This window comes from Protopterus annectens, chromosome 17.part0, assembly GCF_019279795.1.
Source record: "Protopterus annectens isolate FY-2018-M chromosome 17.part0, PAN1.0, whole genome shotgun sequence".
NCBI lineage: Eukaryota > Metazoa > Chordata > Ceratodontiformes > Protopteridae > Protopterus > Protopterus annectens.
The window spans coordinates 21079129-21101507 of NC_056751.1; the positions used below are offsets into that span (position 1 = coordinate 21079129).

Here is a 22379-nt window from a genome sequence, read left to right on the forward strand (position 1 = left end):
TTTTATCCTGACCAGACGAGTGACAGATGCCAATAGAATTTATAGTCATTTAGAAAAAAAATCAATCATGGCAAAAGAAAAAGAGTAATAAAGTCAAATGAAACAAAGGATCATTTGTTAAATAGTCGTAATGGAGAACTGTAAAAAGGAGAAGAATCTTAAGCATTTGACAGTATCCCACATTCATGGATTAAGTGTTTAAAAATGTATAAATTTCATTACAGCGGCCATGAAACAGTGGCAAGTCACTTTGTACTTAAACCATGATAAAGGACATATTATTCCAGGAATAAAAATTCAAAGGGGGATATTCCAAGGTGACTGTCACAGCTGCTGTTTTGTCTTGCCCCTAACCCATTAAGCTGTTTACTTAACTGATTAGGTCATGGCTACAATTTGGCTCCCAGAAAATAAAGTGGAAAGACTTCTCATTGTTTTTTTTTTTTTTGCAAATGATTTAAAACTCTGTAGTTTATCAGATAAGAAACTGAAAGCACAACTGCAAGTGGTCAAACATTTTAGATGATATAAGAATGTCATTTTATCTTTATAAATGTGCAAAAGCAGCCTTTAAAGTAGGAAAGCTGCAGCACCAAGAAAACATTAGTTTGGGGCAGGAATGTGATGGGAAAAAACTTGAGCAAGAGGGAGTGTGTAGGTATTTGGAAATTGATGAAGGATCGACAATAAAACATGAACAAATGCAAATAAAACTTAGTAAGGAATATTTTAGACTAAAATCAATACTGAAAACAGCGTTGACATCTAGGAACAAAGTCCAACCTATAAACCAATTTGCTCTTCCTGTCCTAACTTCCAGTTTTGGAGTGATTGACTGGCTCCAAAAGATGTTGGATTCGGTGACAGGAAAATGAGAAGAATGCCTCATGCTCACCAAATGATTTATAAAAATGAGTGTATACAAAGACTGTATATTCCCTGTTCTGAAGGAGTTATAAGCTTCCTTGAAATTGATTACTTGTATAGATCTGCAGTCATGGGACTGCATAAATGTCTGCTGACTTTGTAAGACCCAAATGTAGTGAAAGTTTTGAAACTTGAGGAGAATAAGTCTAAGATGACTTCCTGCTTAGTTTAGCAGAAGCATATCAGCATCAAGTGAGAGTGGAAATAAAACAAGAAGTGGATAAAAATCAGGCAGCAACTGAATGTGCCAAAAAAGGAATAGAAGGTGAAGGATCCGAGGAGAAGTTCAAGAAATATGGAAAATGCATAAATATAGTTATAAGTATAGAAAACTCGTGGAGCAACCTCATGTTGATCAGGATCGAAAAGAGGAATGGTTAAGGAGAGGGGGAATTTAAACCAGAAGATGAAAGGTTAATATTGGCAGCCCAAGACAGTAGACTACATACACATTGGTTTGCAAAGTCCATTTGAACATGTGGGAGAAGCAGACAAATGTAGCTTTTGTAAAACAGAATTGGAAACAGGCACACAACTTTTTGCTGGTTGTGATATACAAATGGCAACGGGACTGTATACCGAAAGGCATAATTATGTGGCAAAACTGTTGCATTGGGGATTGTGCAAACATTATAATATTGAAGTAGGTGAAAAACACTGAAAATATGAACCACAAAGCATTATAGAAAATGACGTTTATATCACATGAATCGCCCATTACCAACAGTTCAAAAGAAGTAGAGACAAGAAAACCAGATATATCCATGAAAATAAGACAAAAGTAGCATTGATCATTGAAATTGCTACACCCAGCGACTACAGTGTCTCATGTACAGAGAGTCAAAGTTATAAAATACCAAAATTTGCTGACAGAAATGAGGGCAATGTGGAAGAAGGATACCCAGATAGTTCCAATAGTAGTAGGAGCAATGGGTGTTGTAAAAAAGAATTTACAGTCATACTTAGATGTGTTACCAGTACATGTAACTGTACAAATTGCAGGAGTCTTCGCTGGGCACATTGCTGCAAAGAGCACGTCTGACTAACATTAAACATTACTAATTTCATGAACTTTAATCATTCTTTGACTTAGGAATTGAGTCCATTCCTGTCATGGTATTAGAAAACCAAAAGGTTTGGAGAAATTAAAAAAAGATTCTGTTGTCGACTGTCAGTACTGTGGTCTATTCATTAGCAGCCCTTTTATGCACAAGTCAGGAGCACACAAGTTTGCAAGAAACAACTTCTTTGGTGTATACATTCAGGCAGTGTTACTCAGGGCCATGTAGTTGTTCTCCCTCAATTTTTGGAAAGGAGAGTCAAGGTGCATGGCTCCCAGAAGAGGACAATTTGCACATCAATGTCCTGCAAATGATAGCAGTCCTAGAATTGCAGGCCTTTCAACATGCTTTCCTCTACAGGCCAGTTGCTGTTCAAATGGGCAAAGTAGATAGTCTGGTACATCAACGAACAGGGAGAACCAAATCTTATCCCCTGAGTGAGTCGAGAGGCAGTGAGAGTGTGGCAATGAATGATCTTTTGTGGCCACTTTCTTATACCAGTGCACATACTGGGGAAGGCCAACATGCTTGCAGAAAAACTTATCAGGTCCATTCTGATGCCTTATGAGTGGTCTGTCAATGTCAAAGTGGTGGAGATTTTCTGTCGATGGGGCCAACCATGCCACAATCTTTCTGCTTCTTCCCACAACCAGTGCAGTAGGTTTTTCTCCCTGGTTCCTCCACTGGGGAAGTCACTGAGAGATGCTTTATTCAATGACTGGCCCACCGGTCTTTTGTGCTTGTTTCCCGCTACCTCTAATTCCCAGATTTCTGCAGAAAGCATTCTGGGTGAAGAGCACCTTTCTGTCCCCATCAAGTTTGGTTTCCCTTCCTGTGGCTTCATCTCCTGTATCCACCTTGGGTACTAAACCCAAGTCCAGACCTCTCTTACCAGTCAGGAATGATGCATCTGGATGTCAGTGGTCTCAGGTTGACCACATGGTTTATCCACTTTCAGTGATGGCTAGACAGTCCAGGCTTTCTTCCCCAGTCCGCTTTATTCTCTTCTCTTCCATCTGCTTTTGTAATTTTTTTCTAGTAGAGACCTTTTGAAAAGATATTTTCAATCTGGGCCCTTCAGAGAGATCTAGATCCCCTCCCAGCCCCAGTCTGATGGTTGCTGAATTTATGGCTTCCTCTTTTGACAACTGAGCGAGTTATTCAATTATCAGGTTCCATTTGGAAGTTCTTTCCATTTTTGATTCAGGTGAAAGTTATCTTGGGCTTTGCACAACTTTAAAGAAACCATTCTTAAAGGCACCTTGCTACTCAGGCCTCCAGTCACAGATCATACTCCTCTATGAGATTTGACTGTTATGCTGCAGGCTCTGACTCAACCTCATTTTGAACCATCAGTGAAGATGGATCTTAAAAAAAAACAAGTAATCTCCGTGGTATCCCCAAAGTCTCTAAACAAGTATAGTGGGTCCAAAAACAAAACTGTGCAAGAAACTTCTCTGTGTGGAAGATTTACAGTCCATATATGGAATCTTAATTTAACATGTACCAATAACACTTTGTTTTAAAGCACAATAAGCCACTCCCGTGCCTGATAAAAGTATATATATATATATATATATATATATATATATATATATATATATATGTAGAAGGCTTGTGAGGAAACTATTACTCTATTTTTGTTTTACTTGGATTGCTTGTCTCTGTACTTAAAGGATTTTTGACTGGAAACAGACTGGCTGCCTTGCTTGGATTACTTCCGAATACTTAATTCTATACAATTATATATTCTTTATTTTTATTTATTTATTTATTTATTTTTACTTAAGATGAGTTTAAGTTCGCTACATCTGCTACTATTGTCTCATCTGATTAATATACAGTGATTAACTAGAGATATATGGACTGAAAATCTTCCACACACAGACGTTTATTGCACTGTTTTGAAGATGGCTCTTAAAAGAATTTCTGATCGCTATCACTTCCGCTGGGTGAGTATCTGAATTCCGGGCTCTACAATACAAATCTCCCAGTTTGATTTTTCCTAAGGTTAAGGGTTTCCTTACACATGAACCTAGTCTTTTACCTAAGGTGCCTTCTGAATACAACATTAATCAGGGAAAGGGTGAACATATGCTACATCTTTTAGACATGCACAACCAGCTTAGATTTTATCTTCACAGAACCAAAGACTTCATGGGAACTAATCAATTATTTGTATCTTTTTCCAAGAACAAATTGGGCAAAGCAGTGTCCAAAGTGACTCTAGCTAAATGGTTGTCAGATTGTATATCCTTTGTTTACAAAAAAAGAGGATTATCTTTACCCAAGCCCCCCAACGTGCACTGCATAAGGTCTGTAGCCAATTAATCTGCTTTTTGGTCAAGAATGTCTATAGATGACATTTTTGCCACTGCCTCTTGTTCCAGTGCTCATACTTATTGCTAGTTACAAGTTAGATTTGCTTTCCAGAAGTAGGGCTGCATTTGGCTCTGCAGTACTCTGGAATATCCTTCCATGAAGGTCACCCAAGATTTATTGAGCTGAAGACTGTCCCATCAGTTGAGGAATGAATGAAAATGGCATCAGATACAAAAGCTATGGGCTTCCCATAATGATGCATCAGTGTTGTTCATTTTAAATTTTTCTCAACTTCTCGCCCTCCGTCCCGTTTCCCTCTCTTTCTAATGAGACCGGAGGGTTGCTCCTTGGGGTACCTGTTAGTTTCCTATTTGAGCTCCAACCTCTTTCTATACCTCTGTCCTATCATTTTGGCATCATGGATGTTTTTTGGGGACAGCAGACTGGATCTAACGTTATGCTAGGATGATATAAAATTATGGGTAAAGGGAGGAGCTCAAGAGTTGGATCCATTAATATTGTAAAAGCAGCCAAGTTTGATTCAAGATCCATCAGCTGAGGAAGAATGAAAATGAATAACAGAGATGCATAGTTAAGGTGAGAGCATTACTTTTGTTTCATGTTTCTCAGTTTTTGTGTTTTTTGTTTAGTCTCTTCCCACATATCCTTAGCTACCATAATTGAATCCCTTTTAACCCCGTACTGCTAAGTACTCCATTTTATCATGTCACCATAAATGTGTGTATTGCTGAACCAATTTGTGTGTGGGTACATAGTTTACAGCTGTTGCCTTCATTTTGTCTTTATTAATTTTGTGTCCCAAAAAGACTTGAAACTGTCTTAGAATGTTCCACAACACTGAAATGTCCTTCTCTGGTTTTATCGGGTACAAAATAAATTCTGCAAAAAAAGTCAACCCTAGCAACTTTCTTGAAGATATGGGAATGTAAAACAGTGGAGACTATTGGTTGATCCATAAATAAGCCAAGAAATATTTCAAAGTTGGATAACTGAGCATGGACAATTCTGAAAAAGGTAGGGTAGAGAACAAGTGGTATGAGTTAAATAAACCACTGACATAATCCCACAAGCACAGTATCCTGCCCCCAAAACACAAATACACAAAACTTGACTAAGATTGTAGTAAAAAAATAAGGTATTCCACATACACCTTTCACATAGTACTCCCTTAGAAATGCAATGACAGACCTAAAAATAAAAACTTTTCTTTGCAAAACACCATATTTCAGTCAGAAAAAAAAACATAAGTCTTCCTCTGAGAAAAATACATATAGTGGAAGGTTTTCTCCGGCAGGGTGCTTATCTGCCCAGGCTTGAATGATCACTAGCCAACTGACAATTCCACTGGGATCACTGAAGGTGTGCTCTTCAGCAGCAAAAAAGCTCTTCAGCTTTTTGTGATCCAATTGTCTTTATGTGGAAGCCTTTCTGAGCACATGACAGTTGGTGCATGTTGAAAAGTGCCTTTTTAGCTTTGTAAAGCTGGCCAGTCATAGAGTATAGGACCCTTTTATAGCTTGGGCTCCTGCAGCAGTGATCTACATGTTGAACATCAGCTATTTATCTTTTTTTCCAAGGGATTAGGGACTTGGACTGGCTAAGTAATCCCTTTCCATTCAGGACTGTGAACCACTAGTTGTAAAATGTTGCTATAAAAGATTGTTCCACTACCAACATGGCTGCTTCTAGTGTTTGCTTCAAAACTGGCTCATTGAGGACATTTGTATCATACCAACTTGGTAATCCATTCATAGCATCATGCATTTTTTAACACACCCAACAGTTTACCATTCTATGGTACATTGTTGCTTCAGGATTCATCCTGTGGAGTTTTTGCATTTTGGGCCTTCCTTTGATTTTCCTGGGATACAAAGTTTTTTTAAAAATGTGGAGTCTTTTCCACTGAAGTCCTCTTAAGACAAATGTAGGCTTACCTTGTCAGTTGATACGAGTCAGTCTTCTGTATTGTACGTTTATTTTCCCTCCTACCATCCACTTATGGGGGCAGCCTTTCTATCCAACATTTTTACATTAATACAAATTCCAGGATGCCTACACACTGAGTAACAGATTAATTTAAATTCTCCAAGTGTGAAAAAATACACTTGGAAAAATGTCAGTGATGCCAGAAAAAAAAAACTCCAAGATCCTGAAAGAAAATAAATCACAAAAGGTGAAGAGTAAACACTGTCTGGGAAGAATCATGCAGCTGTTCAGCAAAAAGTAGTTCAAGCTCCAGCTTTGGTGCAAGACATGACTTTTAGTAATTTAGAGGAAAAAACAAGTCATACCTGCTCAGAGCTAATTAAAACAAATGAAACACTGAAGGAGTATAACAACTCAAGTAACAAAAAGAGAAGAGGCTTTAAACAGATTTTCTGATGAGCTGATAAAACTGCAGTAAGAGGTCGAACTGAAGAAAATGCTGGCCGAGTATGAAACTGCTCAGGAATGTTTAAAAATGGTAGAATTAGAGGACATAGTACAAAGGGAAAACCTGAGGTTTTCTGCTGTACCAGAAACTCAACAGAGAAGGCCAGTAGACTTTTGTGCTTATGGGTAAATTTTAATAAATGGCTAGTAAGTGTACTGCCTGGATGCCAGGAAAAGAAATATAGAGCACCTGGACAAAATCAGCTACAAAAAGTGAGGAAGAAACACTGACTGGGGAAAGTTCTGCACCTGTTCAACAAAAAGCAATGCAACCTCCAGACATGACTTCCAGTAACCTAAGGAAGATATAAGACTACTGCATACAGACCTTTGTTAAAATAAACAAAGCACTGATTGAGTATATCAACACAATAAAAGGCTGGAAAATAGAAGAAGCTTTAAACAGATTCAGATGAGGTGATAAAGCTGCAAAAATCAGAGGTTGAAATTAAGAAAAAGCTGGCTGAATACAAGACTGCTGAGGAAGCGATGTTTCAATAAGTAGAGCTAGAGGACAGAGCACTTAGAGAAAACCTGAGATTTTCATTTACACCAGAGAAGCTGGAAGAAACAGACTGCATTAATTTTATGAAAGCACAAATAAGCAACTGGACTGGTATTCCACAGCAGGAGTTGTTAGTTGAAAGGCACATCATGTGTATGCTCCAATCCTGACTATGAGAAAGCAACATAGACCTTTAACGGTAAAGATGCAATCCTACCAGCAGGAGTTCCTTCTGGCAAAACTGTGGCAGAAGGGCAAAATACTAAAAGTGGAAGACAGCAGAGTGTTTTTGAGAAGGATTACTCATTGGACACCAGGCAGAAGAGGACTAAATTCATTCCACTGTTCAGGGAATGTCAAGGACACAGGTGTGAGATTCAAACTGCTGTACCCATCTGTCTTTAAGGTATTCTTCCCTGAAGGGACAAAATAATTTTTTGATGAAGTACATGCTGAGGAGGAAATACAGAAGTTAGCCCAACAAAGTGAGCTGTAAAACAGGCGATTCCGCTGCCTCTTCTGGTAAAAAAAGACCATGGAGAGAGTGTACCTGTGAAACCTTTTCCACTGTTTCAACAGAAAATTTTGAAGAGAAGGAAGGGACCACGAAAGATGACTAAAAGATTTGTGAGTACATTGTAAATGAAGCAGAGACAGGATTTGGTAGGTGGAAATGAACAGTAATAAAGGGAGAAAGTTAACTAAGTTAAGAAAACATTTTTTTCTTAAAATAGTACTGTTTTGTGGTGTATGGTTTTCTTTGTGTGCTGTAAAGCAAAGTTTTTTCAGTTATATTTAAGTGTAATGGGGATTGTAAATAAATGCTACTCTTCTTTTTCACTTTCTTTCTCCCTTCTCTTCTGGTTCAGTTTTAAGAAATGTAGGCAATGCAATGTTGAATTCCTGGTTAAAAGAGCATAACAAAAGAAAATGTCTGTTTTTCTCATTCTTGCATGGAGAATGACTAGATTAAGAACCTTAGATTTATTTAGTAACAAATTTTAAGAGAAAGCAAGTAAATGAAAAAGAATATTGAGTCTATATTTTGTCATACTGTGCACCATGTTATGATTGTATTTTTCCTCATAATTGCTCCTCTGTAATCTTTTGTTAATTTCTTATCTCTTGCTACTTTTATGTTGATATCTGTATCATTTGCCTATGTTAATTTACTATTCTTGGTAAGTGTACTTTTGGAGCTTTTCTCCTCAGGTCTCCGCTAAAAATAGGCCATTGGTCTAGTTGGACTAACCCGGTTAACAAATGTCAATAAATAAATATGAGGCTTTTTTCTAGCAAATGAATGTATGCTTAGTAGAAATTTTGTATATGGCCCTCATGTCTCCATGGAAACAATCTCATAAAGAGAATTTGACTGTCGGGTTCTCATGTCTCCATGGAAACTATCTGATGAGAAATTGGCTGTCTGGTTGTAATGTCTCCATGGAGACTATCTGAAAGTGAAATTTGTTAGTGTGGTGGAGAGTGATTGGCTGAGGGGGAAAAAGAAGAAACTGGCTAGGAGATGATGTTTTCTGAAAGCATTCAGGGGTTTTGCCAGATGGGAGCGCTATAAAGATGAGACAAAACCAGTTATTTAGTGGAAGCACAGGCTGCACCATGCATCTTAGCATGGATAACTTTTCTTTTAGGCTAACTCAAGTTTGTGAGTGTGACCATCAGTTTGGGACATTTGTTCCTGTTAGGAGGATAAAACTTCAATATTTGAAAATGTATATAGTTTTGTGTGTTAGTATTAAACTGGTAGGTTTTAAGGGGGTATTGAGGGGTTTTATTTGAGGGCTTTCAGTAAAAGAAAAAGTTTTATAAGATTTGACATAGGTTCAAATGGATATGAGAAGAAAGAATTATATAAAGGTTCAACCTGCCAGGCAGTGTATTCATATAACGCAAAAGCTGGAACTAAACATTTAACAAAAAAGGTGTTGTATATAAAAGGTGGGAATAAAAACATTTTAATACAATGATGCTTTCTGTAGTGTCTTTAAATGCCAGTGGTCTCACAGATCAGTACAAAAGGAAAGAATAGTGTACTATATTAAAAAATGTAGCGTGCAAATACCTACGTTATGAGACACACTTGGAAAGAATTGAACGTGTGAATTTGATAAAAGGTTTTCAGGATGGTTATTAGGCAGAATAACTGGGACAAAGGAAAAGAGCACTTACATTAATTGCAAGATGAGCTCCAATAGTGATATAAGAGGATAAAAAAAGATGCTAATGGCAGATTTGTTGTGCTAAGGGGCTACTGGGGAAGATTACAATGGCATGTATTTATATTGAACCTGAAGAAAATTCTGTGAGAAATCAGTTTTCATCAAGGAATATTACTTAAGTGGAGACTGGAATTTGATTTGCAGCAGTGAAGATGTGTTTGGAGGGCCCAGAAGGGAAAGTATAACAAAGGAGGGTAGATTTTTGAAGAAATTTATGAAAATATTTGGCATGGAAGATGTGAATTCAGTAATTGGAGAATTGTATGTAAATTCAGTAGTAGGAGTCTGGACTGAATTTACACATTCCCCAAGATATAACAACTGGGCTAGGCTAGATAAAATTGACATTTCACATGAACAAGTGCATTTAATTGAAGGTCTTGATACACACACAAAAACTGTTTCAGATCATAAAATAAAAACACAGGGCAATGAAATAAAAATGATTCACTGCCACTTTCCACTATCTGTTGAAAAGTGAGGGATTTAAGGAATGGGTAGTGGAAATTAAGGAGCTACTCAAGAAGATAGGAATTATTTATGAAAATATAGCTAGGGAGTGGGATAAAATTAAGGTGGCATTTAAAAATAGGGTGGAAATAAAAGGGAAGCTATGGTTAATAAATAACAAGACTTATTTAGAGGGACTGACAAATGTTGAAGCATTGCAGAATAGGGGAATCTCACAAAACATGAAGAGAATCAACTGCAGAATGCAAAGCAGAAAATAAGGGATTACCTTGATAATATACACGAGTTTAAAAAGATTGCTGTTAAGCAGTTGTGTTTTGATAATAACACTAGGGCATAAAACTTTTAGCACAATGACTCAGGCAACAGAAAGTAGAAAAAGGGCAAAAGGGCTGTCACCAAACTTAAGGAGCCTATAACAAGATCATGTAGAGGTATAAAGCAGAGAAATATGGAAATCAAGAAAGATACCAATGGAAATGTTTATGGAAGGATTAAATATGCCAAGGTTAGAGGTAGACAAGGCTCAATTACTAACTGTTAGGATAGGAGGAGATGAGATTAAAATTGCAATGTATAACCAATCTACAGAAAAATCCCCAGGAATAGATGGTATCCCTGTGGAAATTTGGAAGATAGGAGGGAAGAAAGTGATAAAGATCTGGAAGGTTTATTTAATGGTATTTTAAAATGAGGAGAAGCACCAACAAGCTGGCAGAAAGCTGCTGTGGCTTTAATACCCAAAAATTGTAAAGACCCATCATATCCAACTCTATATAGGCCCATTTCAGTTTTAAACCGTGATTATAAAGTGTTTGCCTGTAACAGCTAAAAGAATGGCAAACGCTGTGCTAAAATTGTTAGATATGAATCAGTCTGGTTTCGTGGAGGGGAGGCAAACATTTGATGACATTAATAGAACAATGATGACCCAGAGGGAAGCAGAATGTAAGGAAATTTCACTACCATTGCTGGGTCTTGATGCAGAGAAAGCATTTGACAGAGTAAGCTGGAATTTTGAGTAGTGCAATGGAAGCATTTGCATTCCCTGTTAAATTTATGAGGAGGCTATATGAGGGCTTGTATGTGAAAAATAAAGTGGGGAATTCCTCTCTGAAAAGTTTTGTTTCAGCAGAGGAACCTAGCAGGTGTGTCCTCTTTCTCCTTAATTATTTGTGTTTGATTTAGAGCCATTGACAAAGAAAATAAGGGACTTAGAAATTCAAGGATATAACTGGTATAGTAATCAAGAAAAGTTTGCATTGTTTGCATATGTTATTTTATACCTGATAAAACCAGAAAAGGACGTTTTAGTGTTGTGGAACATTCTGAGACAGGTTGTCTTTACTGAATACAAAATTATTGAAGATAAAACTAAGGCAGTAGCTGTAAACTATGCACCCACACTCAAATTGGTTCAATACTCATATTTATGGAGACATGATAAAATGAAGTACTTAGTAGTATGGGTTAAAAAGGATTCTGTTATGGAAGTTAAGTGTATGTGGGATGAGACTAAACAAAAGATAATATAAAAACTGAAATTGGGAGTTCTGTTTTATGGATAGCAAGATACAAACCATGAAAATGTTTTTAGTCCCTTTAGTTTTATACACAGGTCAGGCATACTTTTATCAACCAGAGAAGTTGTGGATAGCTATTAGCAGAGTTGAAGGATTTTACCTGAGAGGGTATGAGGGCAAAAGTCAAGTGGAATAAGTTGATCCTTCCAATAGAACAAAGGTGATTTGGGATTACCTGATTTGAAGGGATATATCAGAGCTACACGGTTAAGGCTCCTATACATAACACAAGCAGAAAGCTGTAATTTATAGTGGAAAATGATGAAACAAGGGGGGAAGCTAAAGAAATAGACTGGGATTTTGGATGCAGATCTTGAAGTAGAATAACAATAAACATACAAAATATTATATTCATAAAGTAGCAGAAAGTATTCAAAGAACTAAGCCAGCACAGAAATGGAGAAAAGGACATTAAGCAAGTAGGGATGACTGCAATTACGTGTACAGATAATAGGCAACAGGGGACTAGAATTCACTGGAGGAAACTGGCAAAAGAACCAATGTATTGGGGAGCAAGTAGAGAAGGAAAGGTAGTAAAATGGGAAGAGACCAGGAATTAATTTGTACTGCAGATGAGAGATTGACGTCAGTATCAAAAATTAATATCTGAGTATAAGCAGAGAGAAAGGCATAGGGGGTTCATAAGTGAAAGTTCAGCACTGATAGTTAGTAGAATCTAGAACAGAAGCTGCTGTTAAAAATGGATAGTTAGTAGGGTATATAATATATTGCTTGTTAACTGTAGGAATAATCAGTGGAGGTCAGAAAGCATTTGGAAGAGATTGGATAAGCAATTCACAAAGAAATAATGGGGGATATATGTTTGGCTCCTAAATGCGCAACTGTGTCTAGAAGATTTAGGATCTTTGCTTGGAAGTGTATGCATATTTTTTTTGATACCCCAAGGAGACAGCAAATAATTTTTCCTCTGGTAGATTACAGAGGTAGGAAGTGTGACGAAGAGGTAATTGGGAACATATTTTTGGGAGTATAAAGAGTTTGCATTATTTTAAAATTCCCTGCAAACTACTCTATTAGAAATACTAGGTGAGCAAATTGGTGTAACTAAGGAAATGAGAAATGGTGTTTTTGAGCTGTGATACAGAATCCGAATTGCCTAGACATAGAAAGGCCATGCTGAGGTTAATTCTGGTGGCTGCCAAAAAAGCAGTTACTAGAAAATGGAAATCTGTCTAAACCAGCTGTACTAGAAGTAGTGAATATAGTAACAGATAAAAACCCTGGAAGTGGGATCTTTAGAGAAGGTTAGGAGCAAATTACATAGAAAAAATGTGAGTTTTGGGAGCAATATGTGCTGAATAATGTTTTGGAGGAAGAATGAGGTTTAAGGGAAGGCAGGAATTGAGTGATTTATGCAATATTTAACTGATAATGCCTGTATAGATTATCAGTGATTAGTGTTTATGACTGAAAATGTCAATATGGTTTTTCATTTATATAAACGTAATTGCTTGTGTCATGTGACAATTCAGTAAAGATGTTTCTTAAAGTTTGTAGATTGATATTCCCATAATATGGGCTGGTATTTAAATGTTGCACTGTTGTGTTTTGTCTCTCATTTGCTCACTCAATCAGGGTTAGTTTTAACTTAGCATGTCCACTGTCAGTGTTACCATCACCAAGAGCTGTAGGATATAGTGATATGTGCATACTAGAGAGCACAGCTCCAAAATTATTAAAACAGAAATTTCTGAATTGTGGAGAGTTGGAGATATTACAAGAGGAATACCCCACAGTTACTGACCAATGCCTGCACCAGAACTCTTAGAAGATCACGTGATACTAGTTTAAATTTTTCTAAGGTCTTACATAAATAAGTTGACCACAGCCTTAGAGGATATGTCAAGGAGTGATGAGAACAGACAGTTTTGGAAATAGAACTTTTGTGTATTCAACTTTGTTAATTTCTGTGCTAAGTACTATATTTAAAAAAAATCAGACTTGATAAACTTGCAGTTCAACATTTAACATTGTTGCATTTCAGTGCAGTAAATTAAAACCTAAGTCATAATGGCTTACTAGTAAAACCAGTAGAAACTTAAAGCTGTTTTTTGTATTTCAGGATTCATGCCAGTTACTCTGAAGGACCCACTATTCATCAAAGATCCGAATATTTGCAATATCCGGCATCCTGAATAGGACAGCTGTTTTTGTTCTTTAGTAAACTATCCGTCTTTTCATGAAACTGTTATCTAAACATGTTTATTGATTGTAACATGTTAAGTATTGCATCTTATTTTCTGTAAATTATTTTCTACATCTAAACATTAAGAACTGATTTGAAATATAGTACTAAAAATTAAACTGAAATTTGCTTTGAATTTTGGACAGGAAAGTTTGCAAGGGCTTGTTAGAAATGTAAGAGTTTTTGTTGACGTGGCAAAACTTGACAAGATAAAAAAAAAAATGCTGTGAGCACATGCAGCTAGGTTGTAAAAGAGTAAGCCATGTCATGGTGTAAGCTGGTAGTATGACGTTTTTGAGGTGGTCCTGAGCACAAAATGTAGGGGAGTACTTCAGCCACCTGTGGGAGTAGTAATCTTGCACAGTAGTTCGTGACAACAAAACGTTTTATTTGCATTTTGCAGCTGGTGAGTACAATGCTGTTTTGTAGCTGGCTCAGTCTCTTATGGACTTGAAGTAATACACACCCATGCAGGTAAGGAAAGGTGCAGGGCTCGTAACTGTCAAAGCAAAAAAACATAATGTAGCCCACACACAATGTTAGTTCTCAATCATTTAATAATGCCTTAAAAATAGGAATAAAATTACAACATTACAACAGTTACAGCATACCGGATGTTCTTCGTTTTCCATTGCTGCAGTCCTAACTATTGGGTATAGTCCGCGTCCCGTCGGCCCGAATACCAGAGTATAAGGCTGACGTCGGTCAGGGCGCATTAGACTGACGTCAATGCGTCCAGGGTACTAATGCGCATGACCGGCGTCATATCCTCAATCTTTTGCCGCATGGTCCGATGCAGAAGCAGTTTCGCGAGTGCAGGTTGGCGTTCTGAAATATTTCGAAACCGGGTTTCAGGCCGAAACAGAGTTGGCTAAGTACCCGTTGAGAACATTTTGGTTTTTCTTGCCTCAGTATTTTACGGATGTCAGAAAAAGTGAATAACTGTATTTCTTGTGGGAAACAGATACCTCATAGGGATTACCATACCTTGTGTATACCTTGTTTAGGGCCTGAGCACGGCGTTGTTGGTTGCCGCTCTTGTGCTAGGTTTAACAACGCACTATTAAGAGGAGGTTAGACTGTGCCAGGTTAGTGTTTGGGAAGCGTTGCAATTATAAAATGCCGTCGGATGCTCCGGCGCCCGCTTCGTCAAGAAGCGCAGGACAAATCAGTGAAGCCTAGGGTTGATGAACGGCAGTCCCGGACGTCGGTTCTTTAGAAAAACTCAGTGGAGCCAGAGATTTTGCCAGGAGTTTCCATGGAGTCTCAGGCAGAAACTTTACTGTTACAGGATGTGCCTTCTCAGGAGGTAGGCCAGGCTGAGGGGCTTCTCAGGTGGCATTTCTTCCCTCTTCCCAAGGTAGTTAGAGCCTCTCCTTCTGTTGCCAAAACTTCTTTGAGAGGTAGGCCTAGTTCAGCTTCAGTGGGGCTTCTCCTAGCATTTGGTTCTGTACCTAAGAAACATATGCTTAAAATGGCAGAAGATTTGATTACTATGATTAGAGGTTCTATGCCCCCCTGATAAGAGGCCTAGGGTAGAACCGAGTTTGATAGTTTTGAACAGTGTTCAGAGGCTTCAGAGTCTTCTGCGGAGAAGACTTGCAGGAGTATCCTACTTATTCTGATTCTGATGTGGATGATTCCCACTCCTACAGCTTCTCCTCCTGAGGATTTCTCATTTTTCAGAGACTCTGCATTCCATGAGGGAGCATTTTAAATGGGAAGGCCAGGATTATTCTGATTCAGGAAAAGGCTTAGGGAATTCTTGTTTTACCCCAGCATAGGCCCTTAGCTATTCCTCCTGTGTTGACTGTGGTGGAAGATGTTTTGCAGAGGCTTCCCTGAACCTGACTCTTTGCCTCCTGCTCCTGTTAAGCCTGATAGGTATTATAGGGTGCCTGAAGCTCATAAGTATTTGTTTAGAGTCCTAGGGCGGACCCAGAAACTATTTCTCAAGGGCCTAAAGGTGTTAAAGCTTCTGTGGTTAAAAATCCTGTTCCCACTGATAGAGGCAAGGGCTTTGGATAGGTGGGGAAAGAAAGTGTATACATCTTCCACTCTAGCCATGAGAGCATTGAATTGTCAGTTTCACATGCTAAAATATCAGAATTATCTTCTTTCACAATTGAAATTTAAAGTGGATGCTTTGGCGGAAGGTATTGAGTGTGGTGGCATTTAAAAATAGGGTGGAAATAAAAGGGAAAGCTATGGTTAATAAATAACAAGACTTATTTAGAGGGACTGACAAATGTTGAAGCATTGCAGAATAGGGGAATCTCACAAAACATGAGAGAGAATCAACTGCAGAATGCAAGAAGCAGAAAATAAGGGAATTACCTTGATAATATACGAGTTTAAAAAGATTGACCAAGCAGTTGTGTTTTGATAATAACACTAGGGCATAAAACTTTTAGCACAATGACTCAGGCAACAGAAAGTAGAAAAAGGGCAAAGGGCTGTCACCAAACTTAAGGAGCCTATAACAAGATCATGTAGAGGTATAAAGCAGAGAAATATGGAAATCAAGAAAGATACCAATGGAAATGTTTATGGAAGGATTAAGTATGCCAAGGTTAGAGGTAGACAAGGCTCAATTACTAACTGTTAGGATAGGAGGAGATGAGATTAAATTGCAATGTATAACCAATCTACAGAAAAATCCCAGGAATAGATGGTATCCCTGTGAAATTTGGAAGATAGGAGGGAAGAAAGTGATAAAGATCTGGAAGGTTTATTTAATGGTATTTTAAAATGAGGAGAAGCACCAACAAGCTGGCAGAAAGCTGCTGTGGCTTTAATACCCAAAAATTGTAAAGACCCATCAGATCCAACTCTATATAGGCCCATTTCAGTTTTAAACCATGATTATAAAGTGTTTGCCTGTAACAGCTAAAAGAATGGCAAACGCTGTGCTAAGTGATATGAATCAGTCTGGTTTCGTGGAGGCAAACATTTGATGACATTAATAGAACAATGACCCAGAGGGAAGCAGAATGAAATTTCACTACCATTGCTGGGTCTTGATGCAGAGAAAGCATTTGACAGAGTAAGCTGGAATTTTGAGTAGTGCAATGGGGCATTTGCATTCCCTATTAAATTTATGAGGAGGCTATATGAGGGCTTGTATGTGAAAAATAAAGTGGGAATTCCTCTCTGAAAAATTTGTTTCAGCAGAGGAACCTAGCAGGTGTGTCTCTTTCTCCTTAATTATTTGTGTTTGATTTAGAGCCATTGACAAAGAAAATAAGGGACTTAGAAATTCAAGGATATAACTGGTATAGTAATCAAGAAAAGTTTGCATTGTTTGCATATGTTATTTTATACCTGATAAAACCAGAAAAGGACGTTTTAGTGTTGTGGAACATTCTGAGACAGGTTGTCTTTACTGAATACAAAATTATTGAAGATAAAACTAAGGCAGTAGCTGTAAACTATGCACCCACACTCAAATTGGTTCAATACTCATATTTATGGAGACATGATAAAATGAAGTAGTTAGTAGTATGGGTTAAAAAGGATTCTGTTATGGAAGTTAAGTGTATGTGGGATGAGACTAAACAAAAGATAATATAAAAACTGAAATTGGGAGTTCTGTTTTATGGATAGAAAGATACAAACCATGAAAATGTTTTTAGTCCCTTTAGTTTTATACACAGGTCAGGCATACTTTTATCAACCAGAGAAGTTGTGGATAGCTATTAGCAGAGTTGAAGGATTTTACCTGAGAGGGTATGAGGGCAAAAGTCAAGTGGAATAAGTTGATCCTTCCAATAGAACAAAGGTGATTTGGGATTACCTGATTTGAAGGGATATATCAGAGCTACAGGTTAAGGCTCCTATACATAACACAAGCAGAAAGCTGTAATTTATAGTGGAAAATGATGAAACAAGGGGGGAAGCTAAAGAAATAGACTGAGATTTTGGATGCAGATCTTGAAGTAGAATAACAATAAACATACAAAATATTATATTCATAAAGTAGCAGAAAGTATTCAAAGAACTAAGCCAGCACAGAAATGGAGAAAGGACATTAAGCAAGTAGGGATGACTGCAATTACGTGTACAGATAATAGGCAACAGGGGACTAGAATTCACTGGAGGAAACTGGCAAAAGAACCAATGTATTGGGGAGCAAGTAGAGAAGGAAAGGTAGTAAAATGGGAAGAGACCAGGAATTAATTTGTACTGCAGATGAGAGATTGACGTCCGTATCAAAAATTAATATCTGAGTATAAGCAAAGAGAAAGGCACAGGGGGTTCATAAGTGAAAGTTCAGCACTGATAGTAGAATCTAGAACAGAAGCTGCTGTTAAAAATGGATAGTTAGTAGGGTATATAATATATTGCTTGTTAACTGTAGGAATAATCAGTGGAGGTCAGAAAGCATTTGGAAGAGAGACTGGATAAGCAATTCACAAAGAAATAATGGGGGGTATATGTTTGGCTCCTAAATGCGCAACTGTGTCTAGAAGATTTAGGATCTTTGCTTGGAAGTGTTTGCATATTTTTTTTGATACCCCAAGGAGACAGCAAATAATTTTTCCTCTGGTAGATTACAGAGGTAGGAAGTGTGACGAAGAGGTAATTGGGAACATATTTTTGGGAGTATAAAGAGTTTGCATTATTTTAAAATTCCTGCAAACTACTCTGTTAGAAATACTAGGTGAGCAAATTGGTGTAACTAAGGAAATGAGAAATGGTGTTTTTGAGCTGTGATACAGAATCCGAATTGCCTAGACATAGAAAGGCCATGCTGAGGTTAATTCTGGTGGCTGCCAAAAAAGCAGTTGCTAGAAAATGGAAATCTTAAGTCTAAACCAGCTGTACTGCAAGTAGTGAATATAGTAACAGACAAACTGGAAGTGGGATCTTTAGAAAAGTTTACGAGCAAATTACATAGAAAAATGTGAGTTATGGGAACAATACATGCAAGATAATATTTTGGAGTAGGAATGAGGTTTAAGGGAAGGCAGGAATTGAGTGATCTATGCAATATTTAACTGATAATGCCTGTATAGATTATCAGTGATTAGTGTTTACGACTGAAAATGTCAATATGGTTTTTCATTTATATAAACGTAATTGCTTGTGTCATGTGACAATTCAGTAAAGATGTTTCTTAAAGTTTGTAGATTGATATTCCCGTAATATGGGCTGGTATTTAAATGTTGCACTGTTGTGTTTTGTCTCTCATTTGCTCACTCAGTCAGGGTTAGTTTTAACTTAGCATGTCCACTGTCAGTGTTACCATCACCAAGAGCTGTAGGATATAGTGATATGTGCATACTAGAGAGCACAGCTCCAAAATTATTAAAACAGAAATTTCTGAATTGTGGAGAGTTGGAGATATTACAAGAGGAATACCCCACAGTTACTGACCAATGCCTGCACCAGACCTCTTAGAAGATCACGTGATACTAGTTTAAATTTTTCTAAGGTCTTACATAAATAAGTTGACCACAGCCTTAGAGGATATGTCAAGGAGTGATGAGAACAGACAGTTTTGGAAATAGAACTTTTGAGTATTCAACTTTGTTAATTTCTGTGCTAAGTACTATATTTAAAAAACATCAGACTTGATAAACTTGCAGTTCAACATTTAACATTGTTGCATTTCAGTGCAGTAAATTAAAACCTAAGTCATAATGGCTTACTAGTAAAACCAGTAGAAACTTAAAGCTGTTTTTTGTATTTCAGGATTCATGCCAATTACTCTGAAGGACCCACTATTCATCAAAGATCCGAATATTTGCAATATCCGCATCCTGAATAGGACAGTTGTTTTTTGTTCTTTAGTAAACTATCCGTCTTTTCATGAAACTGTTATCTAAACATGTTTATTGATTGTAACATGTTAAGTATTGCATCTTATTTTCTGTAAATTATTTTCTACATCTAAACATTAAGAACTGATTTGAAATATAGTACTAAAAATTAAACTGAAATTTGCTTTGAATTTTGGACAGGAAAGTTTGCAAGGGCTTGTTAGAAATGTAAGAGTTTTTGTTGACGTGGCAAAACTTGACAAGATAAAAAAAAAAAAAATGCTGTGAGCACATGCAGCTAGGTAGTAAAAGAATAAGCCATGTCATGGTGTAAGCTGGTAGTATGACGTTTTTGAGGTGGTCCTAAGCACAAAATGTAGGGGAGTACTTCAGCCACCTGTGGGAGTAGTAATCTTGCACAGTAGTTCGTGACAACAAAACGTTTTATTTGCATTTTGCAGCTGGTGAGTACAATGCTGTTTTGTAGCTGGCTCAGTCTCTTATGGACTTGAAGTAATACACACCCATGCAGGTAAGGAAAGGTGCAGGGCTCGCAACTGTCAAAGCAAAAAAACATAATGTAGCCCACACACAATGTTAGTTCTCAATCATTTAATAACGCCTTAAAAATAGGAATAAAATTACAACATTACAACAGTTACAGCATACCGGTTTTGGCACCAAACCTTTTGAAGCCACTGCATGATTAAGCATGCTCTCTTGTTAAACAGTAATCTTGGAAAAAAATGTATTTTGTAAAGATGACTTTGATTTTTGATAGTGGGACGGTAATGATCTCTATCTGTACCTCAATTAAACTTGCAGATGGAAACTGTTGGAAAAACCTCTTATTCAGACTTCATAATTTTGGAAGCTCCAGTTGCAGAAGTCAAGCTTATGACAGCTGCTGTTGCAGTAATTCTTAACACAAAAGCTAGTGTGTTATGAATTTCCTGTTGGCTTACAGGCAAACATCTATTGGCAGTATAAAATACATTTGTCAAAAATAATTCACTGTTGTAAGAATTAGTGTGCCAGTAATGTTTTGTTTTCCTTTTTGAATCAAGGATGTCCTGTCCTTCAGTGATTATATTTGTTGCAGTGTTTAGTTTTTGGGCTCATCAGTCATGGTCTTCTGGCTGTTTTGTCACCCCACAAGCTGTCTTTGAAGTATTGCTTCATTGGTGTCAGGTAATGTATATTCCATATATATATATATATATATATATAGAGAGAGAGAGAGAGAGAGAGACACTCTGCCCAACAGCAGACCCTCTGCATGATCAGCAACCTCAACTTTAATGTCTGGTCACTTCACTGTCAAGGAATGAGCATCTACTCTTCAAATGTACTGAAGTTATGTCTGTGTTGTATGGTCTTTGACAAACCCAGTATCGGAAATTAGAATGAATACATCATCACAAGAATTTCTGTGAACACAGAAAACACAAACAATTTGACAAAACTGCTAAAGTAAGGAGACAAATGAAAGTACAGAAGTTAGAAAATAATTTGCTTCTCCCTGTCTTAGAGAAGCAAGTGCAAAACAGAAGAAAAGGTCAGAGCCAATTAATTCTAAAATTTCAAAAATCCTAGAAATTTAAAGAAGAAGAAATCAAGCAATATTCAAGAAAATTTTTAAAAAATCTTTGTTTTTTTCTTGTCGTAGGGCACTTCCATAGGTTCCCACAACAGGAAAAAATAGCCAGTCACCAAAAGAGAAAAAGCCATCTTCAGTGTCTGTAGGAGAGAGAAAGTAAAAATTCTCCAACAGCACCGGTTTCTGAACATCTTAAACTGATTAAAGCAGTGATTTTCATGTTAATGACCGGGATTTGTTGACAAGCTTGGCAAAGAGGTCATTGCGTGACAAGCCACATAAGTATTCAGGCATTTGTGTTGGACATTGCTATGCTGTGTAAAGGGCCACATAATAGAAAAGTAGTTCCAATAGTAAGTAGTGCTAAGCAGCTTCACAATTGGAAGAATGCTTCATAAAGGGAATCAAGGAAGTCGGACATAACAATGAAGCTATGCTAAAGTTGTATCAACGCTTACTCAAGCAATGTAGCTCTGCAAAACTGCATTGTGCTCCTCCAGCATAAGAGCATCACTGGGACCACTGCAAGGCTAAAATAAAGTCCCATAATATAGATGGAGAGGAGATGGTGTAGCCAGGCAAGGAAAGAACATTAAACAGAGGAAAACCCAATGAGAACCATCAGTTATGAATAGTGGGCGCAGAGTATTACTTTTGTGGGAAGGAGCTCTTTTTTCATATACAGAAAAGGATATGCGGAAGGGAGGTTATTGAGTGAAAGTTACGGGCTACAGGGGAAAGGGCAAGTAGGAGGTGCAGACATAACATAAAATAGACTCTGATGTGGTTGTGGACTCACAAGTTGGAAAAGACAGTGGATGAACACTGATATACCTGGATGAACTAGTGAAGTGGACTGTTTAACAGTGACCAAGGACTGGGAAGTAATGCATATGCAAGGCAATGCACCTACATGAGGATATGCTATGATCCTGGCATGGCTGGATTTGGCAGCCTGACAGAGGACAACAAGCAAGCAATGAGCCTGTCTGTCCGTGGAAAGTCCATTAGTTCCCTGTAATGTTCACTGTCCAACATCATTGTGCATGAATAATGGGCTACAATTTTTTTTCTTGCATTTGTTTTATAATTAGTATATATATTTAATGTTAAGTTGTCAATCTCGCCTTCATTCTTGCTGGATGGGTTCGGAGCCGATCCTCGGCTCCGACTCAGCACTTGCTTTAGCTTAGGAACTCCTTTTACCAGCTCGAGGCAACCCTATATCCCATGATGCAAGGCGGA

General features: G+C 37.5%; 1 protein-coding gene across 2 annotated transcripts in view; it reads left to right on the forward strand.

Annotated features, from left to right (window-relative positions):
- Nucleotides 1-20369, forward strand: part of MRPS18C (mitochondrial ribosomal protein S18C) — a 455587-nt gene extending 435218 nt beyond the window's left edge. The window contains exon 6 of one of the 2 annotated variants that reach the window (XM_044059296.1): nt 19467-20369. In XM_044059296.1, coding sequence (XP_043915231.1) covers nt 19467-19600 — 134 coding nt within the window. In that variant the 3' untranslated portion in view covers nt 19601-20369. Of the gene's footprint in view, nt 1-13646; nt 13906-19466 lie in introns of those variants that run through there. The other variant, XM_044059297.1, reaches the window with a different exon arrangement.
- Nucleotides 20370-22379: the final 2010 nt, after the last annotated feature.